This window comes from Maylandia zebra, linkage group LG7 (assembly GCF_041146795.1).
Source record: "Maylandia zebra isolate NMK-2024a linkage group LG7, Mzebra_GT3a, whole genome shotgun sequence".
Lineage (NCBI taxonomy): Eukaryota > Metazoa > Chordata > Actinopteri > Cichliformes > Cichlidae > Maylandia > Maylandia zebra.
Genome location: NC_135173.1, coordinates 42,624,862 through 42,638,843, shown reverse-complemented (window position 1 = coordinate 42,638,843; position 13,982 = coordinate 42,624,862). Strand labels below are relative to the sequence as shown.

At 40.0% G+C, this 13,982-nt stretch overlaps 2 protein-coding genes across 5 annotated transcripts; one reads left to right on the top strand and one right to left on the bottom strand.

Moving 5' to 3' along the window:
- The first annotated feature begins 33 nt into the window (after positions 1–33).
- On the top strand, positions 34–5,612 carry fut7 (fucosyltransferase 7 (alpha (1,3) fucosyltransferase)). Its single transcript, XM_004538271.4, has 3 exons — positions 34–342; positions 1,608–1,694; positions 4,161–5,612. The coding sequence occupies exons 2-3, from the start codon at positions 1,692–1,694 to the stop codon at positions 5,220–5,222; spliced, it is 1,065 nt and encodes a 354-aa protein (XP_004538328.1). The 5' UTR covers positions 34–342; positions 1,608–1,691; the 3' UTR covers positions 5,223–5,612.
- Positions 5,613–5,863: 251 nt separating this feature from the next.
- On the bottom strand, positions 5,864–9,390 carry pou5f3 (POU domain, class 5, transcription factor 3). Of its 4 annotated transcripts, none has more exons than XM_004538268.6 (5): positions 8,344–9,390; positions 8,107–8,221; positions 7,800–7,933; positions 7,459–7,623; positions 5,864–7,377 (listed from the first exon to the last, which is right to left on the bottom strand). In XM_004538268.6, exons 1-5 carry the CDS (start codon positions 9,073–9,075, stop codon positions 7,138–7,140), a joined length of 1,386 nt encoding a protein of 461 aa, XP_004538325.1. In that variant the 5' UTR covers positions 9,076–9,390; the 3' UTR covers positions 5,864–7,137. The 4 variants fall into 4 exon arrangements, with proteins under 4 accessions (XP_004538325.1, XP_004538326.1, XP_004538327.1 ...); XM_004538269.6 differs by having other exon boundaries at positions 7,800–7,930; XM_004538270.6 differs by having other exon boundaries at positions 8,107–8,218.
- Between the last annotated feature and the right edge of the window lie 4,592 nt (positions 9,391–13,982).

Here is a 13,982-nt window from a genome sequence, read left to right as displayed (position 1 = left end):
ATAGCCGTGCACACATGCAACGAACTCGTCTTGGATATGCTCCATTTTTTCTCATAGAGTGAGGGTTGCCACAGACATAAAAGAGAAAGAATGTTCCGCACTTACCAGAAGGCAGGAATTTAAATGCAATGCGGAGTTAGAAAGAGGGTGGGACAATGTGGACCTTTTTATGTAAACACATATTCAGCAAGATTTCAGAAAAGCCACACCTACGATTCTTTAAAAGGCTTTGTGTTTTTGGTTTTCTAACACAAGTTTACCATCGTGTTTCTGCTGGCAACAAGCAGAAACAATATTCATGGTGATTGAAGAAAGAGAATAAACCACTCATCTCATCATCAGGTTAGTGGAGGAGGTTTGGGGTTTTGCCTTTCATATGTCTTTCTGGTCAGTGTGGTTCATCTAAAGAAATTTCTTGCTAAGCAAAATCTTGCTAAATCTTTATTTGTTTGCTTGCTTATTTAATCTGCCAGCTTGCATTTCATTGACTGCTAGAAATAAATAGAAACATGCAGGTTTAAAAGTATAGGGTCACCAGCCAGTGACAGAACAACAAAATCTTTTACAACATCCTGTAAAGTTATTTATTTCATATTCTGTATAGTTTTTCATATTTATATCCTGTTCATATCCTGTACATAGCTTGTACTCACTACAGCCTGTACATACTTATAGTTATAGAATATTCACAACATACTTCATACCGTGTACATTATAACATACCATAATAGACCCATTTCTGTAATATACTCACATATCTATATTATTGCTAATATATATTGTAATATATCTATATCACTAAAGCACTTCTGGATGGATGCAAACTGCATTTCGTTGCCCTGTACCTGTGCATGTGCAATGACAATAAAGTTGAATTCTATTCTATTCTATTCTATTCTGTAGTTGATCTTTAGGTCTGAACTATAGACATGGCCTGTTTCTTAAGAATATTGCTATTTAATACACTTGTTGACATAGATTTTGAATAAAAATATATATAATGTATTAAGGATATATACAAATGTTTTTATGAAGGAGGCTCATTTGTTCTATTTGTTTTTCCAAACATGTGCTTTCTTCCTCTGCCATGCAAATGTAAGGAATAAATTTGTGAAAATATTTCTTCAGGAGTTAGTGTGGGAAGTCATTTTAAATGTTGCTCTTCTTCATTTTCAACAAACTGAAACCTTGTAGTTTCAGGTCTTACATATTGCAAAATCCCATTTCCTTAAGTCTGCATCACATTGTACTTTCTAAAGACAAAGACAGGTTCCACAGAAAGACCACACCGTTTAAGAAAGGTAGAGCTTTTAAATGATATAGGCCTTTAGTTTAGAATTTAATATGCAATGTCATGCAATGCAAAAACAGGGTTAACTAAAATATTTGAATTGCATTCGTTCGAGCTTTACACCAGGTGATTTGTAACTCACTTTGTGTCATTTGTGCAACTGCTTGATTCTGTCTTTTGAACATGAGAGGAGCGATTAACCAAATAACAGCTGGAAGATAATAACAATGTGTTTTATACACATGCGAATACTGACTGAAAGAGATTTTCCCCTTCTTATAAAGTAATATTTAATTTTTGTTTTGTTCATTTAAAGCAAAGGGCAGGCAAGGTGCTGATCTGTGTAGGAGGTGGTGAATCGTGTTCATACTGGAAGCCACATGTGAAGTTAAAGTCCCTAATGGTGAGTCCTGAACACAGTCACTACTCTACCCAAAACTGAATACAACACACTTTTATTTACTTTAAGAGAGACTTCTGATTTTCCATATAAATTTACAAAGTTACCTTGTGAAGAAAGTGCTTCTTTTTTCAGTTTCTCCATAGTTTGATGAGGTGTTGGTCACTTAATGAAAGACCTAGGCTCTATTCTGAGAAGCAAGTTTAGCTCTGACATTGTTAAGCCAGATAAGAAGAAAACCCCAACATTCTGCTCCAGAAAAAGTCAGTTACTAGGTTAAAAGAATCTGTGGACTAAATCTGTTCACTGGCAGGTTTTCAGCAACAAACTCTGAATTTCTGTCTGACTGCCACGCCACCACCACAGCTGAATCAGTGACTGCTTGTTTCATTTCTTCAGTCATAAAGTCCCTGGCGAACCTCAGAGCAATGTGAATTCGTTTCCAGAAGCTTACAGGTTGACAAAGACCGAAATCTCAGTTAGACGTTTGCTATTTTTTGCACTTAACACTTTTGCAATGATTTAGTCAGCAATAACAATGGTATGAAGTCTTGTTTTCACCACTGAAAAAATCAAAACATATTTTCTGCCAGTTAAAATTTTGAGATAATAAATCATAATGTAGTGTAACACATAATGGAGATAATAACAGAAGTTTCTGATGCATGTCTGGGTTTTGATAGTTTTTTCTTTTTGTTTTTGTTTTTTTTAATTATTCATTCATTCATTCATTAGCTGAAACAAACTTCCATAGGATGGAGACAGCGATTATGTCACTAATTTATTATTTGAATATCTTTAAATATTGTTTATATTAATTCTATTTAAAGCTTTAGCTTTAACACGTTGATCACTAATCAGTCATTTGTCAGTGAGAAGGAGAAAAAAAATGCCTGTCACAGTTGGATCTCGATGTGAATATTTGAATGAAGATGAGGCTGAAATGACTTTAAGACTGTAACATCATTAAATGTTGCAGGCAGTCTGACTGTGTTGTGAACATTTCAGGTTGGACTTTGTTCATAGATGTACTGAGGCATCTACCCAGAATGGGCTCTGGTAGAAGGTATCATTGGCAAACCAGGTGGAAAACCACTTGCACAGCAGGATTTAAAACAGATAAGCATCACTGATATTTTATGGTATGCTCCTGAATTTCTGAGTTTCCAGACAGAATTAGAAACTAGAATGCCTCCTCAAATTTGATTTCCCCAAAAGGACGCCAGTGACCGTAAACAGATGTAAACTGTGAAACTTTTCATTGGAACTGCCATTGTTCTCCATTTGTGACTCGCTAAAAAGAGCACTGACCAAGCTGTGGCTGTAAGAGAACCATCATCTGTCACTGAAGGTGATCAGATTAGAAATATTTACACAGAGAAACATTAAAGCAAAATTTTGTTTTTCTCTTTGTTTTTTCTTTAAATCTCACTAAGCATTTAAGTAAGTTGGTAACATCCCATCGTTTTACTATTACTTTAAATTAAAACGAACATGGTGATAAACTGTAGCAAAAAACTTTTTTTTAATTTATTTACTTGTTTTTTGTTTTTCATTTGAGATGGCAACAAATAGTGTATCCACCGTAGTTTTAAGATAAACATCATTGTCCACACTGATGCATATTCACATCCTTCGGTCTGCTGGGTTTTAATCGGAGACTCTGCTCTTTATTTACCCATTACAATGGTGAATCTGTGGTCTGGGACCTCCGCTGTAATGCTGTGCTATACTGCAATTAAACAGACGTGAAAGTCAAAAGAACATGGTTCAGAAATTATTCACAGTGCAGGTTTGAGGTATATTTTTTCTTTTTTTAGTGGGCTACATACTGAACCCTAGAAGATAGAAACAAAGTATTGATCACGCTACCATCAATTTGATACCAATACCAGCATGGCTATTGGTAATACTGAAATTCAGATTTTCCCACCTCGACTCCGCTGATGATGTCTTTCTTCCTCTGGTCAGGCACGCCTTAACACAGAATTGAATATACACAGAGATGATTGACTTAGCACTGATAAGCCTCTCTGGAACCAAAAGATAAAAAGACTTTATCAGAATTAATCATCTTAGATTGACTTTTTAAATATAGAGTTTTGTGAACATGTTTCCTGGAAGAAGCCTCTGGTGTCTTAACAGATGACATAAAGGGATAAGCGCTAACATGTCTCGTTCCAGGAAGTTTATAATGACGTCCGTGCAACACCTTTTTTTAACCTGTGAACTGTGCAGAGTGCAAAAGGAAGAATTTAAATATGCTCAGTTTAAGTGGACCTTTAGAAGGATGCATTTACTGAAAATGTGAGGGATTATATTTAGGTAAAACAAAACAGATCATCCTTGAAGTCTATGCAGCATTCAAGAAAAAAAAACATGCAAGTAATGTCTTTTCTTTATATATCTGCTCAAGGCAAACAGTGAAGCAGGAAAAAAACTGATGTGTTCATTCTTTTCTTATGACAGGGGTTTCACACCAAAAAAATACGCAAATTGGTGAAGAGGCTAGTCATCCTCTGTTTTTTACCACTGTGTCTCTTCAGTGGGTGGCTGAGTAGCTCTGTAAAACCTTTACATCATGACAGCAGAAGTAGAAATGTGACCATCCTGCTGTGGTATTGGCCCTTCAGCAGATCATTCAGCCTGAAGGGTGACGTTTGCTGGGATCTCTACCGTATCCCTCACTGTATTCTGGTGGACGAGCGCTCCTACTTCCCCTCTGCGGATGTAGTGGTGTTCCACAACAGGGAGCTGCAAGTGGGCCTCCACAAGTTGCCTACTAACATCTCACGGCCATCAAGCCAGAAGTGGGCCTGGATGTCCCTGGAGGCTCCTTCTCACAATGGAAACTTACATAAGTATGCAGATATCTTTAACATGACCATAACTTACAGGAGGGATGCTGACGTCAGCATACCCTATGGCATGCTGCTACGGAGGGAGGCTGAAGAACATGTGAATGAAGACAACTCTGTAAACAAGAGCTCTCTGGTTTGTTGGGTGATCAGCAACTATAAGAGCCACCACAAAAGAAGCCAAGTGTACAACAACCTCAGAGCTTCAGTTCCTGTGGTAGTTTATGGGCGCTGGACTAAAAACCGCCTCCCTTCCTCAGAACTTTTACCTACAATATCTCGCTGCTATTTTTATTTGGCTTTTGAGAACTCACTTGCTAAAGATTATATCACGGAGAAGCTGTGGAGGAATGCTTACGAGGGAGGGGCTTTGCCCATTGTCCTGGGGCCACCTTTAGGCAATTACAAAGCTGTGGCTCCACCTCATTCTTTCATCCATGTTGATGAGTTTGCATCACTGAATGAAATGGGAAAGTATCTACAACAGCTTGCAGAGGATAAGAAACGCTACAATGAGTATTTTACCTGGAAGAAACAGTGGAAAGTGAAACGGTACACAGACTGGAGGGAAAGACTGTGTAATATCTGTTCAAAGTACAACAGTTTACCTAAGCACAAAGTTTACTCAGACCTAGATGCGTGGGTCAATGCTAACACAAGCTTAAACATTTGATCAAATTTTACTGTATTTTTTTTTTGCAACATTTGTAGACATCATTTCATCATTCTCTGAATTTCTTTGAAAACAGTTCAGAGTGAATGTGAAACGTAAAAATCTGAAAAATTGTATCTAAAAAAATATTTTAGAAATGTGATTGTATGCACACAACTTAAACTGCACTGTAACTACTATGCATTAACAACAATGACTGAGTGATCTGCTACACTGAAATCCCTAGCACTTTACTCCAGTACACTAAGGTTAAAAACTACCTAGTATGTGGAGATATTTAGAAAAGGGATGTAGTGGATATCTGGATAAAGTGTAACCTGCCTCTTGCATTATGGAAATGTCTGTAAACTGCCTCAATGTTTACAATAAAGCAAAACCTGGAAAACTTTTTAAAATTGTCATTTTTCCATTGCTGAAGTGTTGAAAGACTCAGAGACCATGTTTGCACTTTATATCCAGGCCAAACACACACACACACACACACACACACACACCACTTCCTTGAATAATATATAACATACATGCACTTACTACACTAATGCCAAAGCTTAGCAGCATGAGGTAAAATTCCCCTGTTTAAATTCAGCTACAAACTACTGCTTACCCTATGATGAGGGTTTATCATGAAAAGATACAAACACTGTCTTTTGATAACATTTATTGGGGGATAATAGGCAATTCTGTAATTATGCATACATATGATTACAAACTTTTTTTTTTTTTTTTTTTTTTTAAGTGAAAAATGTCACTATCCCAGATTTTCAATATATTAATCAATTTAGTTTTGCTAAAAACTAACAGCTAATGCCTAACAGTTGTGATTGCACTCTCAGTAAATAACTTCAAGTTGATAATTTCAGCTTGTAATCAACACTGAGGTATCCTGGGCCAGAAATAAATTACAGCAGTACATATTGTTTGACAACTTTAAGCTGATCCTGCTAATAATTTTATTGTCACCTAGGGACTTCTTGATGTATTTTGAAGTTGGAATGACATTTAACATTGTTTTCAAAGTTTTAAAAACACTGAGTAAATAGTAACATAGGAAATAAAGAGAAAGTTGACAGGGTAGTCAGTCAACATTAAAATCTAAATAAAGAGAAAAAGAATCCTACAAGAGTTTCTAAAAGCAGATGGCAACAAGTCACATTTACTGTCGCTCATCTGAGAAAGAAAGCGTGTACAAATAGAACAAGTAAAGGGTTGTAGTATTTGCCAGATTACGTCAAAGGGATTACACTAACACCTACTGAAGCGCTTTTTTTCCCCTTTTGCTTAATACTAATAACCACAAGGGAGGGGAAAAAAGCAAGTTTGGTATACAAATAAAAATGGAATAAAAGCCTTGTAAAAAAATTTGGACAAATCAATCTTATAAGAGCGCTCTCTGTTGCAGTGCTAGTTTAGACAAATACTACAGATGCTCTCTACAGACATGACACAAGAAGTATTGCACAAGTATTGGCCAAACTGTCAAAAATGAATACTGTTTAAGGAGGTGTCCCTCCCTTGCTTTTCCCTTGTTGGCACCACAGAAAGCCTACCCAGAATTATGCACAACTAATACACCCCAGCTCTTGAGCATTTACAGACCAAGCCTCATTCCACATCTGGTCCATAAAGTCACAGCACAAACTCAAAAACTGGACTCATTGGCCAATACATAGTCATGCAATAAATGCGCAACTCCACATCCCCTTTTGCTATATGAAGTCAAAGTAGTTCATGGTCACAGAACACAGTGACATAAGACATTTCACAATCACCATAGCTGAAACCGGAAACCACTTTGATTTCACCCTCACACAACTCAGATACGATCAGATGGTTTGATTGCTGCATTTGTAGAGCTTACGAGGCAAGTTGGGCACATTTTTGAAAGGCAATCTGTGGTTCTGGTTGGACTATGGCTTTATCTAGTTGGGTGCCCAACCACTCCAGGATTCAGGGCTTGTTTCATGACATCAGGCCTGGGAAGTTGAGGCATGTAGAGCGTGGGAGGAGGGCCTCCAGTGAAACTGGGCCCTGGGTAGGCCTGACTGGGAATGGGGGAAGGACTCTGCTCATACAGCTGGCCTTCCAATTCCTCATCCAGCGGCAGAGCCAAGCGCTTCCCCTTCTGTCTCCGGTTGCAAAACCAAACACGTACCACCTGCCAAGAGCAAAATAAAGTGTTAGTCAACAAAATGTGAACCACAAGAGACTTGTGGTGAGAGAAATAAGATATGCTTACATCTCTCTCCAGGCCCAGATCATCCGAAATGTGCTTGATTGCTTGAGTGTTCGGTTTGGGACACTTGATGAAGTAGGACTCTAGAGCAGCACGCACTGCCCCCTCCAGACTGGTCCTCCGCTTTCTTTTTCTGGTGTCAACAAAAACTCGCTCAATCTTGTACATCTGTGGAAGCAGAAACGTGTAAGAGGGATGGAGAGTTACTGATTGTGCTCTTCAAGCACCTAAATTTGTATCACTAGAGGATTTGACATATCTGCTTCAGTTTGGGCTTAGTCTAAAATTAAAAGGAGCCCCAGTTTGGCAATCACCTGGTCTTAAACTGGTTGTTTGAAACTTACATCCTGAGGATTTTCAGAGTTCTCCGCCTCATCCAGCCATTTCTGCAGAAGGGGCTTCAGCTTGCACATGTTCTTAAAGCTCAGTTGCAGAGCCTCAAAACGACAAATGGTAGTTTGGCTGAACATTTTTCCTGCTCCAGAAAATAAAAGACATAAGACTTGACGGACACACAGCCAGCTCCCCAAACTGCAGAAGACACTTCATGAGCATATAATATTCATAACCATTTTTAATTGCCAACATTTACCAAATCTGCCAATCCAATCTACTAAAGTCAGATGCAACATAAGATAAGAATAAATTTACCATAAAGGCTTCCCAGTGAAAGGCCAACATCTGACTGGGTAAAACCCAGAGTAATGCGCTTGTGTTTGAGCTCCCTGGCAAACTGCTCCAGCTCTTCAGTGGAAACAGTTTCCTGCTAAAAGGAGAAAATTAAAAAAAAAAAAAAAAAAAATCCAAAATTCAAGCGAAAAATCTTTGGCTGATAGGCAGCGCACATTTGCAGTGCTCTTGCAAAAGGTCTACGAGATGAGGACTCACCTCTTCCTTGCATCCTTGATTGGAGGACGCGGCATTTCGTCGGGAGGTGGCCGGCCTCTGCTGCTGGGCCTCAGGGACAACCTGAGGTGTGTTCACGCTGAAATACCCGTTCCCCGGAAGTCCGTTGCTCGGGGGTGAGGGGGACAGCGATGGGGAAGATGTCGAAGACGTGGAGGGAGTTTGACTACCGCTGCCAGGTGACGAGAAGGACCAAAAGGACGGGTTCCAGGTCCCAGTCCTAGCGTAGAATAATCCGTGGGCCATATCGTTGGAGGCTTGTGGAGTCAGGTACTGCTGAATTTTCATCTCGGATGAGTAGTCCTCGCGGGCGACCTTCTCCATCTTTATTTCAGGTAGTTTGATTTGCTCCGCCGTCTCGGCTTCAGGGGTGGTAAGGTTTATAGGCTGGATTGCTGCAGATACGCCAGGTAATTGGCCTGTGTAGTCTGCAAAGGGATACCAATGCTTGGGTTGCCCAAAGTCTCCAGCCTGTAGCTCAGAGGGCCTGTAGTCGGTGGAGACGGATGGGAAGGGGAAAAAGGCTTGAGCGGATGTCGATGCGATACCACTGTAACAGCTTTTGTTGTAAATGCGGCTCGGGTCTGGCAAGACACCATGGGGTACCTGGAAGGAGGCACTACTACCAAAACCCTCCTGACCCAAAAGCTGCGCGCAAGCGCTGGCGCGGCTGAAGTCATAAGGCCGGCTGTGGCCCTCGGGACTTTCAGACATCTTCCAAAAGATGAGAAAACCTGGCCGAGCAACAAACGCGCTTCCAGAAAGTGGGGAAAAAGTTGATCTAGAGGTGACTGATTTTAAAATGTCTTATCCGTTTCGGGATCCAAAGGAGAAAAAAATAAATAAACCAGTTCAAACGTGAAGGCCTACGTCTGAATGCAGCATAACTACCAATATCCCAACGGCCTAGTCCATAAAGCTTTGTCCTCCCAAACGCTTATCTACCATCAGGCTCAAATGCGTGTCTGCTCCACAGATTTTTCTTATCAGCGCCACAAGTGTTAGTATCGTTTTACAGCCAATCATCGCCCATTGGTCGGCTAGTTGATTGGGCACAGCTGAAGGTGCATTTGTAAATGACCTTGACTCCTCCCAAAGAGGTGGGCGTGTTTTTTTCACCTGAACTTAAAAAAGTTATTTTTAGCACGGTATTGATACTTTATGTATGTGAAGTACATATATTTTAAAGTTAAGCTAATGCTTAGAATAAACTGATCTACTTGGAAGACCATAAAAACACTGCTCAAAAACCACAGGTCACTGCTCCTGTGAAAAAAACAATTTAACATCCTAACTCGCTCATTTCATACATAAATTATAATGCAGCGTTTCTTTACATTATTCCTCGTTAATGGCATGGCTTTGACATTAAAATTTCTCACACACAAGCTTCAGTGTGGCCTGAATCAATGTATTTAAACAAATACCAATGTCATCCCGAGTAGCTGATGAAACAAATTAACCTAATGAACCAGGCCGAATGTAATCGTAAACACATTGGGGTCGGGTACTTTTTAACTCTAACAAACATAAATTGCTCATAAATTAGGCAACACTTGCATAATGGAATGAAAAATGGTTTATGGCTACTCGAAATAAAAATTTTCCCACCCATTGCAGATAAAGACATGTTCTATCTTGTTGTAGTGAGAAATTATTCATGTCCGTGGCACCTTTTTTTTACAAAGTGTATGTTTTCAATTGTGGATTTTTTGTTTGTTTGTTTGTTTGTTTGTTTTTTGTCTTCTTCTTCTTCTTAAAACAACTGAATATAACTTTATTCAGAACTATCAGTTAAAAATCTGTATTTGAATTAGAGGATTGTGTTACCGAAATAAAAGACAGTCTACAATTTTTATGATTGTTTAAAAAAACCCAGATAAAAATGCGATTATGCATAAGAGTTTACATACTGGGATAAAAGGATAAAGGAAAAGGCTACAGTTGCCAAGGTTATGGCTACTTTTTTATATTAAGCTTATTAAAACATTCGGAATGGAAAAAAACAAGCTTAACCATAAAACAATCCACAGCACTCGATTGAACTTCTCCCATTCACCCCCTATCAATGGCTATTCAAAAGCCCAGTACAGATGCGATCCCCCAGCGCGAATAGTTGGCCGCAGATTGCGGCAGGAAGACGCACTGCGGGAAGGGAGTGGGGGGTGCAATTGTACGACGAGGCCCCGGGGGCACCCCGGGGATTTCAGATCCCGAGATGCGATGGTCGGCCATTAGCTCCTTTTCACGTTGAAACAAAAAGTCCTCAACCCTTTGATTCCAATCCCCACACCCATCAACCCCCTCCCCAACACCCCCATCATCTGAGACACTATCCTGAAGTTTCGATGGAAGTTTCCCCCTAGTCTGCATGTCCCACTGCAGGGATTAACTGCAATATGACCAAAAGGTGTAAAACTGGTCAAGCTGTCTGCAGGCTGTATAATCAAGTTCTGCTGGAATATAGGTTGCATGTGTAGCGCCATGTGTAACATTTTTTCTCCTTGTGGCTTGAGGCCTTACCCCCCCCCCCCCCCCAAAAGAAAAAGAAAAAAGAAAAAACAGTAAAACACCTCAAACTCATGTCATTATATTCTTGGTGGTTCATGTGCTCTAGTTTAAGACGTTCTTGCAAACAAACAGAATTTTTTCTTTTGGAACTTCTGAAATTAGCTCATCACACTACATTATAACCAGCAGATGAGCACTTAACACACTTTCGGAGAGAAGTCAGTGGAGTAAAGGACATCAAATACCAGCTATACAAGCATTGTTCTGGGTACATGGACTTGGGGGAATAATTGTTATGCAAAAGACAAACACAGCAAGAGAGATAGGCTGGGCTAGAAAGAGAGAGAAAGGCACAAGAGAGCGCAGAGCTCTCAGGGTGCCCAAAGAAAAGGAGTGTTGGTGGTGTTGGGGGCAAGAGGGGGTGGAGGGTTTAGTGTTGAATGGCTCAGTACAGTGAGGAGGAGATGTGTGAGAAGAGTATCCAAGGATTTAGCTGAACCCCACCCACCCCCACCTCCCAAATGTCTCAGATCTTGCCTTTAGTTCTCTTCAAGACTCATCAGAGCCCTTCAGCACAATCAGAGGAGGGGAGAAAGTAAGAGATAAAAGAAAGCCTGCTGATAGGGTGGCAACGTGAATGTGTTGCACATCTCAACTGATCAGATCTGTGAAAGAAACACCTCCAACTTGAGTTTCATGACCCTTACTTGTGAAAGTAAATGTACTTGCTTTTTTTCTGGTCATGTCTTCCTTTTCTATTTGCAGATGCATGATGTGTAAAATGACTCACTTAACAGTAAACATGCACTTCTGGGAAGATCTTTGTGTAATTCCTGCAAGTAAGAAAGAAATTAAAAAATGTAATGAGTGTACCTACAATCTTATATTCAATCTGAGGGACTGCTTTCAGATTGTTGCTGATTTAATTGGTAGGATTCCTAAAATCCACCCTTCCTGTTGAGCAGCACTATCACTATCATCTCACAAACAAGTTTGATGGCATTTTGATTTCCCCCCTAACAGCCCTGCCGTTAACACCCATGTTCACACACCTCCACCCACTCAAGGTTTCATCCGAGGGCTGATGGCAGCCTTCTTCTCGCTGTCCACCAGCGAGCACAAAGAGGTTTACTGGCATTTGCATACATCTCAATGGAGGCAGAAGACTTGACACATCCCCTCCCGAGCACACACGGAAATTCAACCACATACACAAAACCCACAAACCTTTCTCTCCTACCACACACTCACTCACTCACACACATACACACTTTATGGGCGTAGTCAAGGTAAAACAAGGTCAGACAGGATCACTCAGGACTGAGGCAGAGTGGCAGCACTACATGCGTCATACTGCCAGGTTAAAGGAGAATGTATCTGTGATTGTTTAAACTGAGTCCTTCTCTATTCAGTCTGTTATTTTATTGTTATTTCTCCATATTTATGTCGACTATGGGTTAGTTGTTGTATTAGCAGGGAATATTTAGATGTCTTGTGGCATTTCATGAATATTTAGGATGAAAAATAAAGTTGGCTTTCAGTATTGTTTGATTGCACAGATTTTCATTTTTAAAATCTTTGAGTGTCCCAGAAGGTTGTAACATAGATCAACGTCCATTTTTATATACATTTTATCTAAGAGCGCAGTCAAAATGCCAATTTCTGTTATACTAAGTCATCACAGAAGAAAAAATGTGTTGTTGTATTTTCTATGATTTGATGTTTTGTTGACTTGCTCCAGTCAAACTCAAAAACAAATCCTTAGTCTTAAGAAATGGACAAAAGAAGAAGACCCATATTTGATCAACATCTGGATAACTTTCTTTAAAACTGCAAAATAATGCACTGGCTTTGGTAGAACATATAACTATGAAGCTTTAACTTAGTACGCCTACTATGATTCTGACAAGGGGCCACTGTTGCATCTTTGTCCTAAATTTCCTGTAATTTCTTTACTAAAAACACCCAAAAGAAGCTTTATCTGTGAAAATACATAATACTGTAGAAAAGTCTTGAGCCACACCTCATTTATTTTGCTTGAAAATTAGAAATCTGTCGATTGATTAATTGAAACATGCAAGGATAATCGGGAAAATAAGAAAGTGTACTTTATTGATCCCCGTTGGGAAATTCCTCTCTGCATTTAACCCATTCACTCAGTGAAGCAGTGGGCAGCCATTGGGCGCCCGGGGAGCAGTGTGTGGGGAGGGTACCTTGCTGAGGGGTACCTCAGGGTAGCTGTTCAGGGGAATCGAACCCCCGACCTTCCGATCATGGGGCCACCACTCTACCTACTGAGCTATCCCTGCGTTCTAGTTGAACAAGTTTGAAAGGTAATATTTAAGATAAGATAAGACTTTATTGATCCCACAACGGAGAAATTTTTGCGTCACCTCAGCTCAGGTACAGATATCAGAAGGAAATACAAAAATACAAATAAGTACAATCAGTGAAAAAAGTAAGATAATACACTATATACAATGGTAGCATACACAGTATGTGATTATGGATATGGTTGGAAATATGGAAGACAAACTATACAGCTTGACATAACTATTGTACCACTACTATTCCTATGTATAGACATGTACACACACACATGTACACACTAAATATACATATGTATACATATACATACATATATACCTGCACATGTCCATACACATGGAAGGTCCATTATGCATGAAGTGGTGACCATGGATGTTCACAGTGTCCAGTGACTTATGACATCGTGATTGAGGAGTTAGAGTCTAACTGCTGTTGGGATGAATGATCTGCGAAAGCGCTCCTTCCTGCAGTGAGGGTGTTTCAGTCTCTGACTAAAGGAACTTCTCAGCCCACTCACATACTCATGCAGTGGGTGATGTGGGTTGTTCATGATGGATGTCAGCTTTACTAACATCCTCCTCTCGCCAACCACCTCCACAGACTCCAGGGGACATCCCAGCACGGAGCTAGACCTCCGCACCAGTTTGTCAATCCTGCTCTTGTCCCTGTCTGTGCATCCACTCCCCCAGCAGGCCACTGCATAGAAAAGGGCAGATGCTACCACAGTGTCATAGAATGTCCTTAACAGAGTCCTGCAGACTCCGAAGGACCTCAGTCTCCTC